The sequence below is a fragment of the Neophocaena asiaeorientalis genome, unplaced genomic scaffold (genome assembly GCF_003031525.2).
Source record: "Neophocaena asiaeorientalis asiaeorientalis breed wild unplaced genomic scaffold, Neophocaena_asiaeorientalis_V1.1 scaffold56, whole genome shotgun sequence".
NCBI classification, from domain to species: domain Eukaryota; kingdom Metazoa; phylum Chordata; class Mammalia; order Artiodactyla; family Phocoenidae; genus Neophocaena; species Neophocaena asiaeorientalis.
Window position 1 is genome coordinate 2,607,490 of NW_020175837.1, and position 16,790 is coordinate 2,624,279.

Here is a 16,790-nt window from a genome sequence, read left to right on the forward strand (position 1 = left end):
TTGAATTTAACGGTTTATTATGATTTATAAGTCTCATTTTAAAAACATCAGTCCATCAAACCATGTAGAAATAAGTATGCAAAAAGTCTGCAAAACAAAAACATACTTTAAACATGTTTAAGTAGAGAGGTTATCTGAAATTCCAGATTTTCAGTCACTTCATCGTTATGCAATGGCAGCCAAGTAATCCTTAACTTCAGTTGGAGTCAGCCTCCTAAATCCGGCTTCATTGCAGATTCCAACTTCTATGTTATCTTCTGTCATCTGCCCTTCAAAGCTTTCCTGATCAAGAGGGAGGGAAAAATTTCAATTTTCTAAGCAGTTAATTACACAATCACCACAAATCCAACTGTTAGATATTGAACTAACCTTTAGGGTTAATATGGCTGTATGAATGGCATCTTCAAGTTCCAGATCTTCATTATATCTGAAGAATTTTTTGAAAAAAACCCAATGATTTACGGCACTATTAACATTATTTATGACTATGTAAACACAATGATAGCAACAGCGTAAGATTTCTTAAACATCTAAAACACTCTTAAAAATATTAAGTTACAGATTAATTCTTTTTGTCACCTCACTGAGCTAGCTGCCCCCAGATAAGAAATTGACAATTATTTGGTGTGCATTCCGGACATCATGAAGAGTGTAACCCTAACGTTGAGTTTATTTTAGGAAACTTCCTTAAGTATAAACATTTTAATACAATCAGAGTGTGGTGGCAATATTATAACAATTTATAAAAATAAAGCAGAGAAATCAGACTTCTGCTAAAATTTCTTATGTTTTTTATGTTTGGAAGACTCACTAATATGTAAAAGGAAAAAAAAATGCTTTAAAATCCGAAGCTTATTTAAATTTACCAATTAATCCCGAGTCTAAGATTTTTAAATAATCTTAACATGAATATTACATGAAAATGTACTGAGAAGCTTCATTTGGTGGTTAAAATCAATTGCGAACTCTTCCCATTCAAAATGTAGGACATCTTTTGGTGGGCTACAATAATGCTGAGTCTACAATACAGCTGGAAGTAAGGGAGAGCAGTCTGCTGTGCTGGCAGGACAGATTTTTACACATCGCTCTGCTTTTTATCAAGTACATACATCACAACTTTAATCCACCATCAACACCGGGTTTGGCTTCACAATTTCTTTTTTTTGTAATCGTCAAAATGTAAGCTGTTATCACTTACATCATTTAAAAATTTTCCTCCCCAATTTTTTTACTCCAAATCCAATGGTCTTTTTTTTTTTTTGAGATAGTAGGAAAAATGAAGTAAAAAAAATAGTATTTAGGAAAAAAAGCATGAGAATGCAGAAAGAGACGTTTGTAAGAAATGAATATTACCACTTAATATATTGAAGGCTGGGGAGCCAGAGTAGAGAAAAGTTTGTTCTATCAGGTAAATAGGCTTGAATACACAGTCATACAACAAATTTGTTTAGATTCATGGTATTATTTAAAGAGAGCTGAAAACTGTAAAGTAAGTTTGCTAAGGAATCTAGTTTTATAAGCCCACCTTTTCTCAAGGAAAGTTTTCCCATTCACATAGTTCTTTCCCATTGCTGTGGCTTTCCAGGCAAAGTAAGCTCCCTAGTCAGGAAGGGAAGAGGAAAAGAACATTTTAAATCATTAACCTAATTACTTAGGATGCTGACATTTATGTCTCACTTCAATAATTCGTCTCTAACTTCTAAGGTCACAAAATATTTACTGGAATGCAACGGAATACGCCATAAAATACGTTAGTGAGATAAATAACAGAAAGGCATGAAGAAACTTTTGGAGGTTATGGAGAAGTCCAGCATCTTCACTGTAGTGATGGTTTTCTCAGGCATTTACATACATCAAAAACCCCACAAACTGTACACTTTAAATATGTGCAACTTATTGTACAAAATTTATGTAAAAAAAAAAAAGAAACTGAGGTTAACTGAGAGCAAATAATCACAAATAATATTGTAGCTTACTAGGACTGAAGGGCTCTAGAAATCTGTCATATATATCTGAAAAATGGTGACCAGTTCTTCATCAGCAGCAGCAAATAAATTAAAAAGACACAGCTTTGCATTAAAATTTTTCAAAGGTGTTGATAATTTGTAATCTAATGTTGAATGAAAGCAGCAGCAGTATGTCCTATATAACATGACTCATCTATTGAAAAAATACATACACACACATACACACAGACACTGAAAGAAACAGATGAAACCTATTTTAAAAGAACCAACTGCCTTTTAGACACAACAGGGGGAAAAGGGCAAAAGGTGAAAGCTGGATGCCAGTGATGCTGGCTCTGCTACCCCCACGAAAGGGAGGTAAGAGAGCATGTCACTTAGCTTCAGAAGCTCGGATATGGGGTAGCAGACACTGTCAAAGTTCCCTAAATACTTAATTTTTCTGATTTAAGTAACAACCAAATTTTTTTTTTTTTTTTTGCCTTTTCAGATTACAAAGCTAGTTTGAATTGAGTGAACTTGCCGTTATCTAGTGATCTATAAACTATGAAAGATCAGTTTCTAATCACGAGTTTTTTCTTTCAGGTCTCCTCACAGCAAACATGAGTGACAGATGTGAGACACGTGGAGGAGTGGTACCCTCTACAGACACCTGCTAACCTGAACACCAACCTTCTTCTGCTTTAGAGCAGACAACTCACCCATTTTGCAAAACAGCGAATTCAAGATGGACATCAATATTTGTACAGGAAGAGTCACACTGAAGTCAGCCCCAAGATTAAACTGACTGCAAAGGGCACTGCCCCCACCCAGACCCTTACCTTTAATTACAATTTTTTAAAAGTAAAAGAATTCCACAGATTTAAAGAGACTTGATAACTATTTCAACTAATCATTCAAGGTATGTGAAGTCAAGCAACATACCAGAAGAACACGGGGGGCAGAACTAAAGTGGCTTCCTTATCAGAAGACTGCATTACCAACATTTTAAACGTGCAAGTGAGTATCTACTACTTCTAAAGCCCAAATGAAAAACAAAAAGAGAAAATACTCTAATTTTTAAGCTTTTTATGGCTTCTACTTTTACTAGATATTCAAAGAGCCCTTCGACAAATCCCTCAAATACATCTAATGATACTTACAGATGGATCTGACTGAAATAAATATGGTCGCCCCTCATTCCAACCACAAATAAGTAAAGAAACTCCAAATGGACGAACACCACTGAAGAGAGAGAAATGAAAATTACTTGCCATCTTCATGGTGTTAAAGTCAACCTAAGCTAAGAATTTATTAATACCCTCAAGTAAAGTAAGTGATCAGGTAAACCGAATTAGACTTCTAAGCTCCTTAAAAAGTATTTAACACCATTCTAAACAAATCAATTCAAAATGAATTTTCTTTATGGTACTGAGAAAAGACAGTCAAATCATTTTGGTAAATGGAGTGATACAAACATCAGGGTTAATAAGTGTGGAGTAACAGTGTCCTAACAAAATGACACATTTCAACAAACGCAGCTTTTCCACTGGCTTTACAAATCAGCAGCTACCTCATCCGTGTTCACACCCAAGCTGAAGAACACTGGAATTAAATAAATACGGATGTGTCAAAGAGTTATTGCTTTCATCATGTGCCTATAATCATTTCTGGTTAGAAGATAAATTTGAAAGCAGCAATGACTGTCTGCCCATACAGAAATGTTTTTAATTACTAGCAAAAGGACTTTATCTAGCAGTTGGTTTCTGCTACTATACGAACAGCAAGAAAACATTCCCATTTTCTCTTTAAAAAAATATTTCGGGTCCAGTTAAGATCAGAAATGTTCATCATAGTGATTTTCTCCACTGATTAAGGAAATATAGGAATACTAAGCCCTCTTTTTTTTAAAAAAAATACGTCTACTCATAAAGTGATTTTTTTCTAATTCATGACACATTTAAAGTAATAAAATCAACCTACCCTGACTGGGTGTATTCTTGCATCACGGAAGCTACTCTCTGTACCAGCTGAGCTGTGGGAATGGGCTCTTGGTAAACGAGATAGTATTGTTGAGCTAGTTTTCGAGCTCTGTGCACAAGCACTCTGACAAAAAGAAAAGAAATACGATTTAATTAAAATTCAGATGCTTTACTATCTAAAGACTCATTCTCCTTCTGTAGGCATATACCTATAGCACAAGTTTGACACGTATCTCCAATAGTAGCTCTTTGCTCTAAGCCAGTCTTGTTCTTAAATCTGATTATGGTTAATTTACAAGAAAATAGCAGAGCATCACTGAGGAGACAAACCATAGATGAACAAGAACAAGGCAAAAGGAAGGAAACTATGGACTGGGGGGCGCCCATTAGCTTAGCAGCCATGGCTCTAGCGTATGCAAGAACTTTATGTCTCGCCACAGCGTCTTCAAGATTGTGTGCCCCTTATCCCAAGGGCAGGCACCTTGCCTTTTTATATTTCACTCCAGGCAACAGGCTAATACGCACACACACACGTGTTCAGGCATATGTCTCTCATTCTGCCTCAATCTTGTTCCACAGATTGGAATTCAAAGGGTACCTTCCAGAGATGAACAGCGTGAAACTAATTATAACTTAAAAAAATGTAAAATTTGTCAAAAGTGTAACAATTAAATATACTAGCAAGAGAAGCAGGACTTACCTTTACCTGCTCGCGTACTAATCTGAGCTCTGCACGTTATCCCTCTGAACAATACTCCTGTGGTGTCAGTTTATTCTGTGAGTGCTAGGACACTGCAGTCTCCCTTCCGTGCAGTGGTAACAGGATCCACTGTAGTGAAGCCTGATCACATGCCAGTGACGCTGGTGCTTTTTCTAACTCATGAAATTTTGGCTCTACCTATCTTACTCCACAAAATCAAGAATGAAGTGATAATATTCCTTTTGCTTCTTAAATGACAAACAGAAAGCTGCCAATCTCTTTAAACCTGCTGGCACCCTGATGTAACAGGATTACTCTCTTCCTGTGAAATATCAAAGGAGTGATTATATAAACATCTGGATCCACAATGGCTGTCATACTCCACAACTTTCAGTGGCCTTTTGAGAATCCTGTCCCTTTGCTAAAAACAGAAGTAAATAAAATGAGGTTAACTCTGGATGGTATGCTTTCTTTTGCTGTCTGACAACTTTAAAAATATATAGTTTATTATAACATGTATTGCTTTTGTTGTTTTTAAAATACATTTAGAGAACAGCAAAGCCCTTGCTGAGCCCTTGGATGGTAGAAGAGGTATTATGATCAGAAGGGAAAACCACTGAACAGAGATGAGAGGGGTAAGTATCCATCTCCTCTTTTACGACTGAGTGGCACTGAGCTCTTCTTCAAATAAGCCCCAGTCTGTCTAATACTAGCAAACTAAGTTCAGCTGCCAACGACGAGAAGTTGGGAGATTAAAGGAAAAACATCCTTTGATTTTTCTCCTCAAAGTATAGATTACAAGGAATTCATTAGATGGTGAGAAAAAGAATAAAGGGTACAAGGTACCTGTAATCTGGGCCCATGCCGCTATACACCAAACCTATATGCTTGGTGATTGGTTCCACTTTGTGGACACTTCGCTCGTCATACAAAATGGATTTCTGTTTCTTCTCAGTTGCCAAGACCACACCATTTGCAGCTTTAAAAAAAAGAAGACTTAAATGTTATTTAAAGACTCTGCTTCAACAGTTTTCTAGTTGCGGAAGCATTTCAGCCAAACTCCTTTATTTCTTCTTATTTATAAAACCTTTTCTTCTGGATTTCTATATTAAAATTACCCAAGGAAAGGTAAATCAACTTTCCCTCAATGGTCATCTGGATTGCACTAAGAAGTCCCTCAGCTAAAGGTATTACACAACTTTTCTTAAGAAAGAGTCCATATGTTTCAAAATAATGGAATTCTGCCTACTTGGCCTACTGTTCTTATAATCTGAAATTTTACAACCAACGATATGTTTTTTGTAAGTTATCTTATGATTAACCTTTTCTAAGTTATGGAAAGAATAAAAACTGCCAGAGAACAGTGATACATAATCAGTGGAAAAAAACAAAAGAATACTCAGTTTTCTGAATAGGAAAGACTATTTGTGGGTTATCACAATAGATAAAGGTGCTATATTTATTTTGAAAAAAAATATTCATCTTCTTTGGCTTATTACCTTCTTTAAACATCAAAATACTGTAGATTAACAAAAAGAACTGTTGGGACTTCCCTGGTGGCGCAGTGGTTAAGAATCCGCCTACCAACTCAGGACACGGGTTCAAGCCCTGGTCTGGGAAGATCCCACATGCCACGGAGCAACTAAGCCCGTGCGCCACAACTACTGACCCTGCGCTCTAGAGCCCGCGAGCCACAAGTACTGAGCCCATGAGCCTAGAGCCCGAGCCCGTGCTCTGCAACAAAGAGGAGCCACCGCAGTGAGAAGCCTGCACACCGTAACAAAGAGTAGCCCCCGCTCGTTGCAACTAGAGAAAGCCCGCGCACAGCAACAAAGACCCAACGCAGCCAAAAATAAATAAATAAATAAATTTATAAAACAAAAAAACCCAAAAAGAACTGTTAAAAAATTATGCTGCCACAGCTATTTACTTTTACATTAATTACCTATTAATTCCAAAAGAACACATTATGACAACTAATGACAGGAATCTGAAATGAATGAAGCATTTAATTACCTTTAATTCCCACTGAAGGGGCTCCTCCAGCTACAGCAGCCAAAGCATATTCAATCTGGACAAGTTTACCAGATGGGCTTAAAGAGAAACAAAGGTATTGCTAAGTTCACATTCTCAAATACTTATTAGAGGAACACCTCTGAGAAAGGGCAGGTAAGTAGGCCAAATCCATTAATCAGGCATCAAGGAATAGCTGGGCTTTGAAAATTTATCATGAAGTTGTACGGAAACTAAGTTTACTCATAGTGTAACACTAATCTCTTTCCTTAGGTTGTTTTTTCTTGTCTGCCCCTTAAAGCAGCATCATTACTGTTGCCTTTCACCACTTACCAACCTTGTGACTTTGGGCAAATTACTTAACCTCTCTGTGTCTCAGTTTTCTCATCTGTAAAGGGGATAATAGGAGTATAGTAGTTGCCTATGAATATTTCAAAGGTTGGTGTGAAGATTAAATGAAGTGATGCCTTTTGTTCCCGGCACAAAATTAGCAGCAAGCAAATACCAAATGGTAATATTATTAAGAACATGTATGTGTCTGTTAAATACCAAATAACAGCAAATAATCCATGTGGGTGGAGTTAAACGTTTTATAAAGCAGACATGGCCTAAGACATAAAACCTAGATATCAGTCACAACAAGGTATCTGCTATATAATACAAAACTATTTCGAGATGCCATGAGCTGGTTATACTTAATATCTCTGGTTCCATGAGTTTGGCAGCCAAATGCTACTAGCTAGGCCCAAACTGGCTTTTTAGGTCACATTTTATTTCAACCTAGCTGTTGAGTTAGAACAATTACTATAAATGTCACCAACCTTTCTATTTTATTGACAAAGTCCTTGAATGAAAAGTAATTTGTCCAAAGTGACACACAGCTAGGTCCACATCTCCAGTCTACTACTGAAAATATAATCTTCGGTTTCAGAAGGTCATCTGTTTTATCTTCACAAAATTATAGATACTCTCTGTCACTCAAGTCTCAACTCACACCATCCCATCTTGCTCCAGACACACAACTACTCTTAACATTCAAAAACCCCTCTGACAAGCCAATCCCTCTGCCTGCAACGCACTTCACCACTGTCTGGTGAACTCCTTCCAAGTCATCCTCTGATCCTTAGTAGAAATGCCATGTCCTCAGGGAAGCTGCCCTGACCACCCAGACTAGGTTGAATCCCACACACTCATACCTATACTGTCCTATGCTTCCTCTTTGGCTAAGATTCATCATACTTGAATTATTTTTTCAACATTTACAAAGTGTAAGCTCTGTTCAGTCAGTACTCCAACACACAGCCTATGACCAGGTTCATTTGACTGACAGACACACATCTAGACCTATTTAAGGAATAAGCCTAGGGGCAGCAGTTTAAAGACTGTTCAATGACAAAATTAGCTGACTTGAGCAGAATAACAGCAATAAGCATTTACATTTCTTAAATTAGGCTGTACTTGTTTTCCTTTAATGGTCCATATTTTGATAATCATATCATGACTTTCTGGGTCCATCCAGCTTTCAATCATTCTTCAATACCTAGTTCAAATACCTCTGGGGACATTTTAAAGGATTAGGTAAACTTAAAAGTTAGCTTTTCTTCTGCTGCCATAATCACACATGTACACTTCTGTCATTACATCTTTCCGTATGAAAGCTCACGAACCTGGGAGCTCACCGAGCTATCAACCGTCTTTGTATTCAATCATGCCACTACCCAATTCCAAAGCACCAGCATCTCTACCGGGGATAACTGAAATAGCCGTCTAACTAGTTTTCATCTTTTCCACTTACTTCCCTTCCCCCACCCGGAGTTACTTTTGTACCATGTCATTCCCCATTTAAATCCTATAATAACTTCTTGGTTCACTTACAGTAAAAGCTCCTTACTCTGGCCTACAGGGCCCTGCAAAATTGGCCTGACCCATGCTAAGTCTCTGCTCATTATACTCTAACACACTGGCCTTCTTATCAGTTCGGTCCTTCTCAACTTTGGCACTTTCATACATGCTCTTCCCTCTGTCTGCAACTCTCTCCACCCCTAAATCTTCAAACAGTTGGCTCCCTTTCATCTTTCAGTCCCCCAGAACACTGGTCTTTCCTGACTACCCAATCTAAAGTTTTGTTCCTTCTTTCTCCCTTTCTTGATAAAAATTCCTGAGTAAAGGAAAAACATTCTTCAGAATGCATTAGTAGGCACCCATTTGTTTATCCACTTATTGTCAATATCCCCAACTAAATGTAATCCACAAGAACACCTCCTATAGTATAGTCTCTTGTCATTCCACCTTTAGTAGTTTAACTCTGAGTACTCCAACAGGCTGGAAACAGATTTTTTAATCTAATACAGAAATGCACTATCATGTTAAAAAACAAAAGACTGTGTTTTTTTTTTTAAGACTGTTTTAATAAGGAAATTTATTATAGAAAGATTCAGTCCCTGCTAACATATGGTTGTTTTATGTCTCAGCTCCACTAGGATTACACTCTCTTAAAGATAAAGGTCCAGGTTTGCTTTGTTCACGAATATGAACAGTGACTACTTGGCAAACATTGCTCCCTATTGTTGTATATGATGAGACCTTTTATTAAAAGAAAGGTATTTTAGCATTTTAAGAAGACGTCGCACAGTAATGGAAAGTGTATTAAATTTGTCGTCAGAAAGAACCCAGTCTGAATGTTAACTCAGCTACTCATCTATGACCAGGGACGAGTTATTTAATTTGCCTGAGCTGTGGTTAGCTCATCTGTAAGGTGTTGAGATAACATTTAACACAGATGGTAGCCCAAAGAGATGGACTAAGCTCCACCCACACAGAAAGTCCTCAACAAGTCAGATGAGGCCCGCCTTCAGCAGTCAGATAAGAAAACATTTTAATTAAACGGGGCATCACTGGTCTGTAGGAAAAAGGCCAAATTGAATCCTTCCCCCGTCGATTTATTAAATCCTTTGGTGACGGTTTTCTTACATTGGGAATGATGATAGTTTAACTCCTTTACTTTGAAAAATATACTTATCTACCTGTTCTAAAATAAAAAAGCCTACAATCTTTTTTTTTAATAAATACATCCCCTTCCCAGAATAATAGCCAAAACGCAAATGTAGCCTAGTAGTTTGGCGCCTACAAAGACTAGAGAATACAAAGATAAATAACGCTTTCACTTTCAGTCCTTAAGCTTCCAGTAGGGGCACCAAAGAAAAGGAAAGCGAGAAGAGGTTTCGAGAGACATTAGTGCCAAATGGAGACTAAGACTCGGACCAAACTGTAAAGTTAGGACTTTCCGAGAAAAAGGGCCCCCATAGGTCTGACCAAGAGTCCGAGCTCCAGAAACTCCCGAATCAGGCCTACTTCGGTCAGGAAGGAAATCCTGAATTCTGAACGGGACACCCGGAGACAGTTAATGCAAAGCTACTTTCTTCCCTAATCTCCAAAGCTAAAGAAAATCCCTGGGTGACGGCCTCAACCTCCAGCAGCGTCAAGGTCGCCCCGGACCCCCCGACTCGCGTTTCCACGAACCCCAGGCACTACCGCTCCCCAGGCCGCGGGAGGGCCTTGCAAATGACTTTGCAAAGTGGCATTTCCACCCCCATTCCCTACTGGGCCCTCCGGAAGCACCAAGCCCGAGACCAGGACGGTAAAAACCGGGTCAGCAGAGTTCCTGCAACCTCGGTTACGAGGAGGACCTCCGGGGCCCTTCCATACCTGAATGTAGTCAGCGAAAAGCTGTAACCACGCTCCGCCATCTTTACCCGAAGACCCAGCGCACTTCCGCACACATGCGCACTGCGGCCCGTTTCTTTTCAATTCCCCTCCCCGCGCCTTCCTTTCCCTCTCTCTGATTGGAGGAAAGTCAGAGACGCTTCAGGGGCATGCTGGGAGTTGTAGTTCTAGGTGCGCGTTTGCCCGACTCTGCGTGTGTGCGCATGCTCGAGGTAGGGGCGGGACCCAGCGGTTCGGTGGGAGTGGTTTACGGGCGAGCAACATGGCGCTCGCCATGCTGAGGCAGAAGGTTCTGCTGTGGCCCGCAGCCCAGGGACTCCTCCGGAACTTTTGGGAGCAACTGCAGCGGAAACTTCGGCAGAGCCGGCCAGGCTTTCCCAGTCCTCAATGGGGTACGTGGAGAGGGCTGGTGGGGAGGGGACCCCAGGCAGAGTGGTGGGCACCGCTCGTGCTCTGCCCTGCTTCCGCGTCCTGATCTTCGGCCACGCGTTTTTAAAGGGAAGTGCCTTGGTTGTTAAAATTGTCATTGCTTTGACATTTACATTCCACTCGATTTCCAAGGTACCCCGAACATAATAATGATAATACCCAGACAGTCTGAACCGTGAGCCCCCTATATGTCAAAGCCTACATGTGCTTCCTGAGATAATCTCCACAACAATCCCATTAGGTGTCTCCACTTTTCAACTGAAGAAGTACAGAAAGGTCTCAAGGTCACACAGACCTTCCAGAGCCTGCGCTATTACATCAGACTATGCATAGCAGTACTTTTAGATATATTGACAAGGAATACAAGTTGTTAAGTGTTAGACAGCTTTGTATATTTTTAAGCGTTCCTAAAGTCAAAAGAACTGTTGCAAGTCTGAGGAATATTGCAAAGAGACGGTAAAGGAAACTCTCTGATTTTATAAACAATTTTAAAAACAAAAGTGAAATGTTGATGATCACATAAATAAATTAATATTCTACAAAGAGTGATGAGCTAGTTCTTTTCCTTAGAGAGCTGACGGAGATTGAGATTAAATATTATGAAGAACGAAGTGACTTAAAGGGCCTACCAGGATATGACTGAGGAGCTAACCCAATTTGAATGTAATATAAAAGGGCAATCAACAGTTATCTCAGTGCCAGTAGGAAGTGGATTTTGGAAATCTCAAGCTTAGATTTATTCATGTTTACCACTAAACCCCTGAGTTCTGTATTATGAGAAACTCTTGGTAGAATTTAACCGATTCATTTAAGCAGGTGCCACTAAGAAAAATTCTGTGTTCTTTAAAATTACTTTATGAGTGAGCTTTACTATATTTCAGTAGCTACTAAGGTTTCCTGTTAAATGCCTGTTGAGTGTAATATTTTATATGTGCCTTTTGATATATCATTGTTGATTGTTAAGGAGAATGATACCTGTAAATGGTCATTTAGAAGTTAGAAACTGATTCTGTATCTCCATGTTTGTTTTATAGGACCAGCATTAGCGGTCCAAGGTCCAGCTATGTTTACAGAACCAGCAAATGGTACCAATGGAAGTAAGGAGATTTCCAGCTTTTTGGAGAACATCTTTTGGATGGCAGCTCCCAAAAACAGACGCAGCATTGAAGTTAACCGGTGTAGGAGAAGAAACCCTCATAAGCTTATTAAAGTTAAGGTAAGATGGTGATTTTTGTTGGTGTGCTTTTTCTCATGTCCACCACCGCATATTCTCTTGGTTTATTCACATAACCCATGAGTGAATTATTTTCAGATCTTACATATCTACCTTCCTCTGGCCTAAATTAAATACAATATTCTCGTTATGTATGTGTGTGTATCTACTGTCTTGTAGCCTAAGTCTTAGGAACATAGTCAAGGAGGGAGTTTAGAGTCTGGACAGAGGACTGGGTTGTTAAGAGTCTATGTGACTTTTGTATTGTGAGCTGTGCCAGTCCTAAGCTGTGTGATTTTGAACCATATATGAATAAACATTTTAACTATGGCAGGCCCTAAAATTAAAGTCAGAAGCGTAGATCTATTCGATTATGGGGTTTTACTAGCCCTTACAGATTTATTCTGTTCTTCACTGTATCCAATAAGGTACTGTGAAGGAAAATCCTTAGATAAGTAATAAAAATAGCTAATCTCTATTAAGTGCTAATGATGTATCTAAGCGCTTTACATGAATTTTCTCATCATATCCTCACAACAACCCTGCAGAGTAAATATTGTTTTGCTAAGTTTTAGGATGAAGAAACTGAGGCAAAAAGAATTTGCCCGTGGTCTCAGACTTAAAAGGTGAAGCAGGATTTGAACCCTAGCAGTCTCTTGAAACTTTGTGTGTGTTCCTATCCTCAGACAGTTCTAGATCTCAGTGCTCTTCTTCCTCACCCCCCCACCATGTCCCATGGGTACACTTTCTTCATTGATCTAGTAACAAAAATTTTAGCATTTCTTACCTTTTTTTAAAGAATGTTATTTATTTTTGGCTGTGTTGGGTCTTTGTTGCTGCGCGTGGGCTTTTCTCTAGTTGCTGTTGTCTTCGTTGTGGTGCTTGGGCTTCTTATTGCGGTGGCTTCTCTCGTAGCGGAGCACAGGCTCTAGGCACACGGGCTTCAGTAGTTGTGGCACACGGGCTTAGCTGCTCCGTGGCATGTGGGATCTTCCCGGACCAGGGCTCGAGCCCATGTCGCCTGCATTGGCAGGCGGATTCTTAACCACTGCGCCACCAGGGAAGCCCAGCATTTCTTACCTTTGATCTGTTAATTTATGGCTTTAATAGCCGTGATTTGAGTTCCTGTTTACTCCACGGCATTCCCCAGCAATGGGGCAGTACAGATGGAACTCAAGGACAGAAAATGGACTTTCATGAGCCTCCACGTTCAGTATTAAACCAAACCCTTAGAACTTAAGCTCTAAAGTATTATTGAGTCACAGTTGGGACCAGATTTAAAATGTGCAACTGAAAAATACTTCATTAATTGAGGCACCAATAATTCATACAGTTTGGTTGAGAGAATTTAAGAGTTTAGGAATACGATCTGTTACATGACTTGCCTGACTTTGTTTTTTCTGAGGGAAAAGAATAGCTCTCGTCTTGTGCATTCATTTCCTTTGGTGAATTGTTTTCTGCTACATATAGTGTGTTATGCTGAGGGATTTGTTAGGAAAAGGGCACCAAGTGACGGTGGGTATTTTTTCCATACCTCGAAGATGGATGTGCGATCCAGTTTTCCAGGTATTGGAGTAAGATGAGAAGTCGGTGAGGCAAATGATTTGCAAGGTTTTTTGTTTCTTTCAGAAAATGGAGTTCTTTTTGTCGTCTGCCTCACAGATGTTTGTAGATTAATCTTCGGAAGTGCTCAGAGTTTCTTTGATGTTTCCGTTTACTATTTTTCTTTATATTTCAAACCTACCTTTAGAACACAATGAAAGGACTTCTTTAGAGGTTAGAATTGTCTTATTAAAGTTGGGTAGACATATAAAACTCATGAAACCTCAAATTGTAATATATAGGGAATTTTACATTAAGGAATAATCAGTGTTAATTTATAGGAAGAAAACTCACACCACATACCAGCTATACTCCATGCAGGAATTTGAATTACACTCTGATGACCAGGGGAAGCCAACTTGTAATGTGTTTATCACCTTGTTCTTCCCAGGATAGACTGAAAGAAAAAGTGAATTCCCTTTACCTTGGTGTCTTATTTAAGATGCTGGCTGTGTGGTTCACCCCAATGTATTGATGGGCTCCTTATCAGATGTTTAGTTTTTGAGGATGGGGGAATGGAGTACCGTTTCACATAATAAGACTGTTGTATTTAAGTAAAAATGTACCAGATTCAAAGTCGGTAGACCTGAATTCTAGTCCCAATTTTTCTACTAATTCAAATCAATGTGTGTCCTCAGTTTCCCTATTAAAATGAGGTTGAACTGGGTGGTCCTGTGACCTTGTGCGGCATGGACATTCCAAGGAAGTTTACATATAAGCCTCATTCCTGTCAGTGATGTGTGCGTTATATTGCCTCTTGTTAAAATGTTTCTGTTTGGTTGGGTTTTTTTTAAGAACAATATAGACGTTTGTCCTGAATGCGGTCACCTGAAACAGAAACACGTCCTCTGTGGCTATTGCTATGAGAAGGTGTGTAAAGAGACAGCGGAAATCAGACGACAGATAGGGAAGCAAGAGGGAGGCCCTTTCAAGGCTCCTACCGTGGAGACCATGGTGCTGTACTTGGGGGAGACACCCTCCGAGCAAGACCAGGGCAAGAGGATCATCGAGCGAGAACGGAAGCGGCCATCCTGGTTCACCCAGGATTGACAGCAAACATGTTTCTAGACGATAACTTCACACAAGACGTTTCTCCTGAAAAAGAGGAAAATTCTTTGTTTTTATGTTGGTTGTGTGCTTGTTTTTAAATCATCAGCATAGCCTAAAACATTCTTTATAAGCACTTAGTTTTTTGCGGGTAATTTGAAGAATGCATCAGGAGTAAAGTCTGAAAATGTTTGTTTATGCAGAGGCTCAATGGATTTATGTGTCTGTTTCTATTATACTATGAAGTTTTAGTGAACAGAATTTTCAGGACAGAAAAATAAAACATAATTTAAAATTCGTAGCCAGAATTATGCGCCTGGGCTCTGGTTTTGTTTGTTTGCCACTGGTTTTTCTTACAAGAATACTTACACAAATGCTTTTGTTTAAGTAACACCTGAAAATAGGTTATTTAAATTCTGGGTATCGCTTTTTTAAGATGGTAGATGTAGCAGTAAGAAAAAGTTCGTTCTGTTTGGTTTTTTGTTTGTTTGTTTTAGCAAATTAAAATGGCCTCTGTATGGCACTTTATAGGAGACATGTTTGTTTACTTAGAAGTAGTTCTTGACATTTCGCATTAAATCAAGATGACATTCAGAATTCATTAGATGGCTCATGAGATCTGTAATTTGTAGTCCAGGGAGAGAGATCTTTTAAAGGAGATGTGAGTGAATTCAGTAGCACACAGAAAATGTGCTGAGAGGGTTGCCCTTGCATTTTCCTTCTAGGATGACCTTTTAGTTTATTTCACATTTCATCATATTTCTCTCTATAGAAATGGCCTTTTTAACTTAACGCAATTCATTTCATATTTCCGTCTCCTTCGCCCGTTCCTGTGTCTACCCTGAGTCCAAGGTTTGCTGTTTCCTGCCTCGCTAAAAAAAATAATAAAAGTGAGGTAGCGTATTAAAACACAAAGTAAGAGAATTACAGTTGAATGGAAGATTAATAGACAAAATAAGATAAAGCCCAGGGATATATTCAAATCAAAATGCATGCTACAGTAGCCTGAGTACTTACAAGAATTAGGCAGTGAATTCAACCCTGAACTTGCTTTGCCTTGAAAAGGATGTCCATTGATAAGTCTCCACAAGACATAATCCAGAAGTATACCTCTATCCTGGTATTGAGGCCTAAGGTAAGTTTTGCCCCGGGACTTCACGAGGACTCTGATGGGGTCATCCATGTTAACATTCCTAGAAGTAAAATGACCAATGTCATGTGGTACAGTACAGATCGATGATATATCGGAGTGCAATCAGTGAGAGCAAATCCTTAAATCTTCCAAAGTACCGGAGTCCCAGTAAGTAGCTCTTTAAGACTTAGCTCCACCCACACATTAAAAAAAAACAAATTCTGGAGGAATTGTTGTATGTGTATTCTTATTAAGGCAATCCTCTGCAGATACTGATTTTTCACTCTGACAAGCCTTAGAAATGCCTAGTGTCAAACTAGGTATACTTGGAAGCTAAGGCTAAAAAGTACACACCTGAATCTTCCACCGCCTACTCAGCATCTCATTTGACTCTCAACAGGTTGCAAAGTGCATGTCTGGGTAACATATTGTCCACTGATTTAGCGGAAAGCTACACAGATGAACCTAATGAGAATGTGTGGGCAGGTCCACTTTTCTGTTTGCTACTCATGGGCAGGTAAACATCAAATGCATCCCCAAATTAGCAGAACCAGATATCTGGTTCATGTCAGAAAGCCATGTCATTAGGGAAAGTGCCTATCACTGTTTTTGAAGAGGTTGTCCCCACAAAGTTATCTTTATAACAGATTATATCACTTAATACCTCCATTTTTTTTTTACTCTCAGGAAAAAGAAAACACATGAGTTTGAATAAAATCATTTACGTAACCGATTCGTTCATGTTCTGAACAGTAGAGATGAACTTCATCCCTACCTGTCTGTGTCGTCAAGATGTTGAGACATTACTTTTGGAAGGAGGAGTCCAAGTTTTGTTTGGGAGAGGTGGGTCAGGAGGTACTGTCCCCTCTGAGCTTGGTGACAGTCCCCTTCATCTTCCTGTCTCCTTTAGCCAGTTCCTAGCAGGTTGCCAGATGCTGAAGGTCTAAGCGTCTGACTTCACTGCATCTCCTAGCCAGGGTCCTCCTTTGAACCCTAATCATCTCTT

At 39.2% G+C, this 16,790-nt stretch overlaps 2 protein-coding genes across 2 annotated transcripts; one reads left to right on the forward strand and one right to left on the reverse strand.

The window, feature by feature from the left end:
* PSMA2 (proteasome 20S subunit alpha 2) lies at positions 1-10,416 on the reverse strand. The gene is made up of 8 exons (XM_024732940.1): positions 10,344-10,416; positions 6,642-6,718; positions 5,472-5,604; positions 3,927-4,049; positions 3,107-3,188; positions 1,526-1,599; positions 370-427; positions 1-282 (listed from the first exon to the last, which is right to left on the reverse strand). Exons 1-8 carry the CDS (start codon positions 10,382-10,384, stop codon positions 166-168), a joined length of 705 nt encoding a protein of 234 aa, XP_024588708.1. The 5' UTR covers positions 10,385-10,416; the 3' UTR covers positions 1-165.
* A 190-nt stretch (positions 10,417-10,606) lies between these two features.
* MRPL32 (mitochondrial ribosomal protein L32) lies at positions 10,607-15,185 on the forward strand. Its single transcript, XM_024732947.1, has 3 exons — positions 10,607-10,753; positions 11,825-12,006; positions 14,401-15,185. The coding sequence occupies exons 1-3, from the start codon at positions 10,624-10,626 to the stop codon at positions 14,653-14,655; spliced, it is 567 nt and encodes a 188-aa protein (XP_024588715.1). The 5' UTR covers positions 10,607-10,623; the 3' UTR covers positions 14,656-15,185.
* The last annotated feature ends 1,605 nt before the right edge of the window (positions 15,186-16,790 follow it).

Coding starts and splice junctions, on each gene's coding strand:
- PSMA2 (XM_024732940.1), bottom strand. CDS start 10,384: ATGGCGGAGCGTGGTTACAGCTTTTCGCTGACTACATTCAG. Junction 5,605..6,641: donor CCCTTCAGTGGGAATTAAAG/GTAATTAAATGC, acceptor TTTTTTTTAAAG/CTGCAAATGGTGTGGTCTTG. Junction 1,600..3,106: donor TATTTCAGTCAGATCCATCT/GTAAGTATCATT, acceptor CTTCCTGACTAG/GGAGCTTACTTTGCCTGGAA.
- MRPL32 (XM_024732947.1), top strand. CDS start 10,624: ATGGCGCTCGCCATGCTGAGGCAGAAGGTTCTGCTGTGGCCCGCAGCC. Junction 10,754..11,824: donor CTTTCCCAGTCCTCAATGGG/GTACGTGGAGAG, acceptor TTTGTTTTATAG/GACCAGCATTAGCGGTCCAA. Junction 12,007..14,400: donor ATAAGCTTATTAAAGTTAAG/GTAAGATGGTGA, acceptor GTTTTTTTTAAG/AACAATATAGACGTTTGTCC.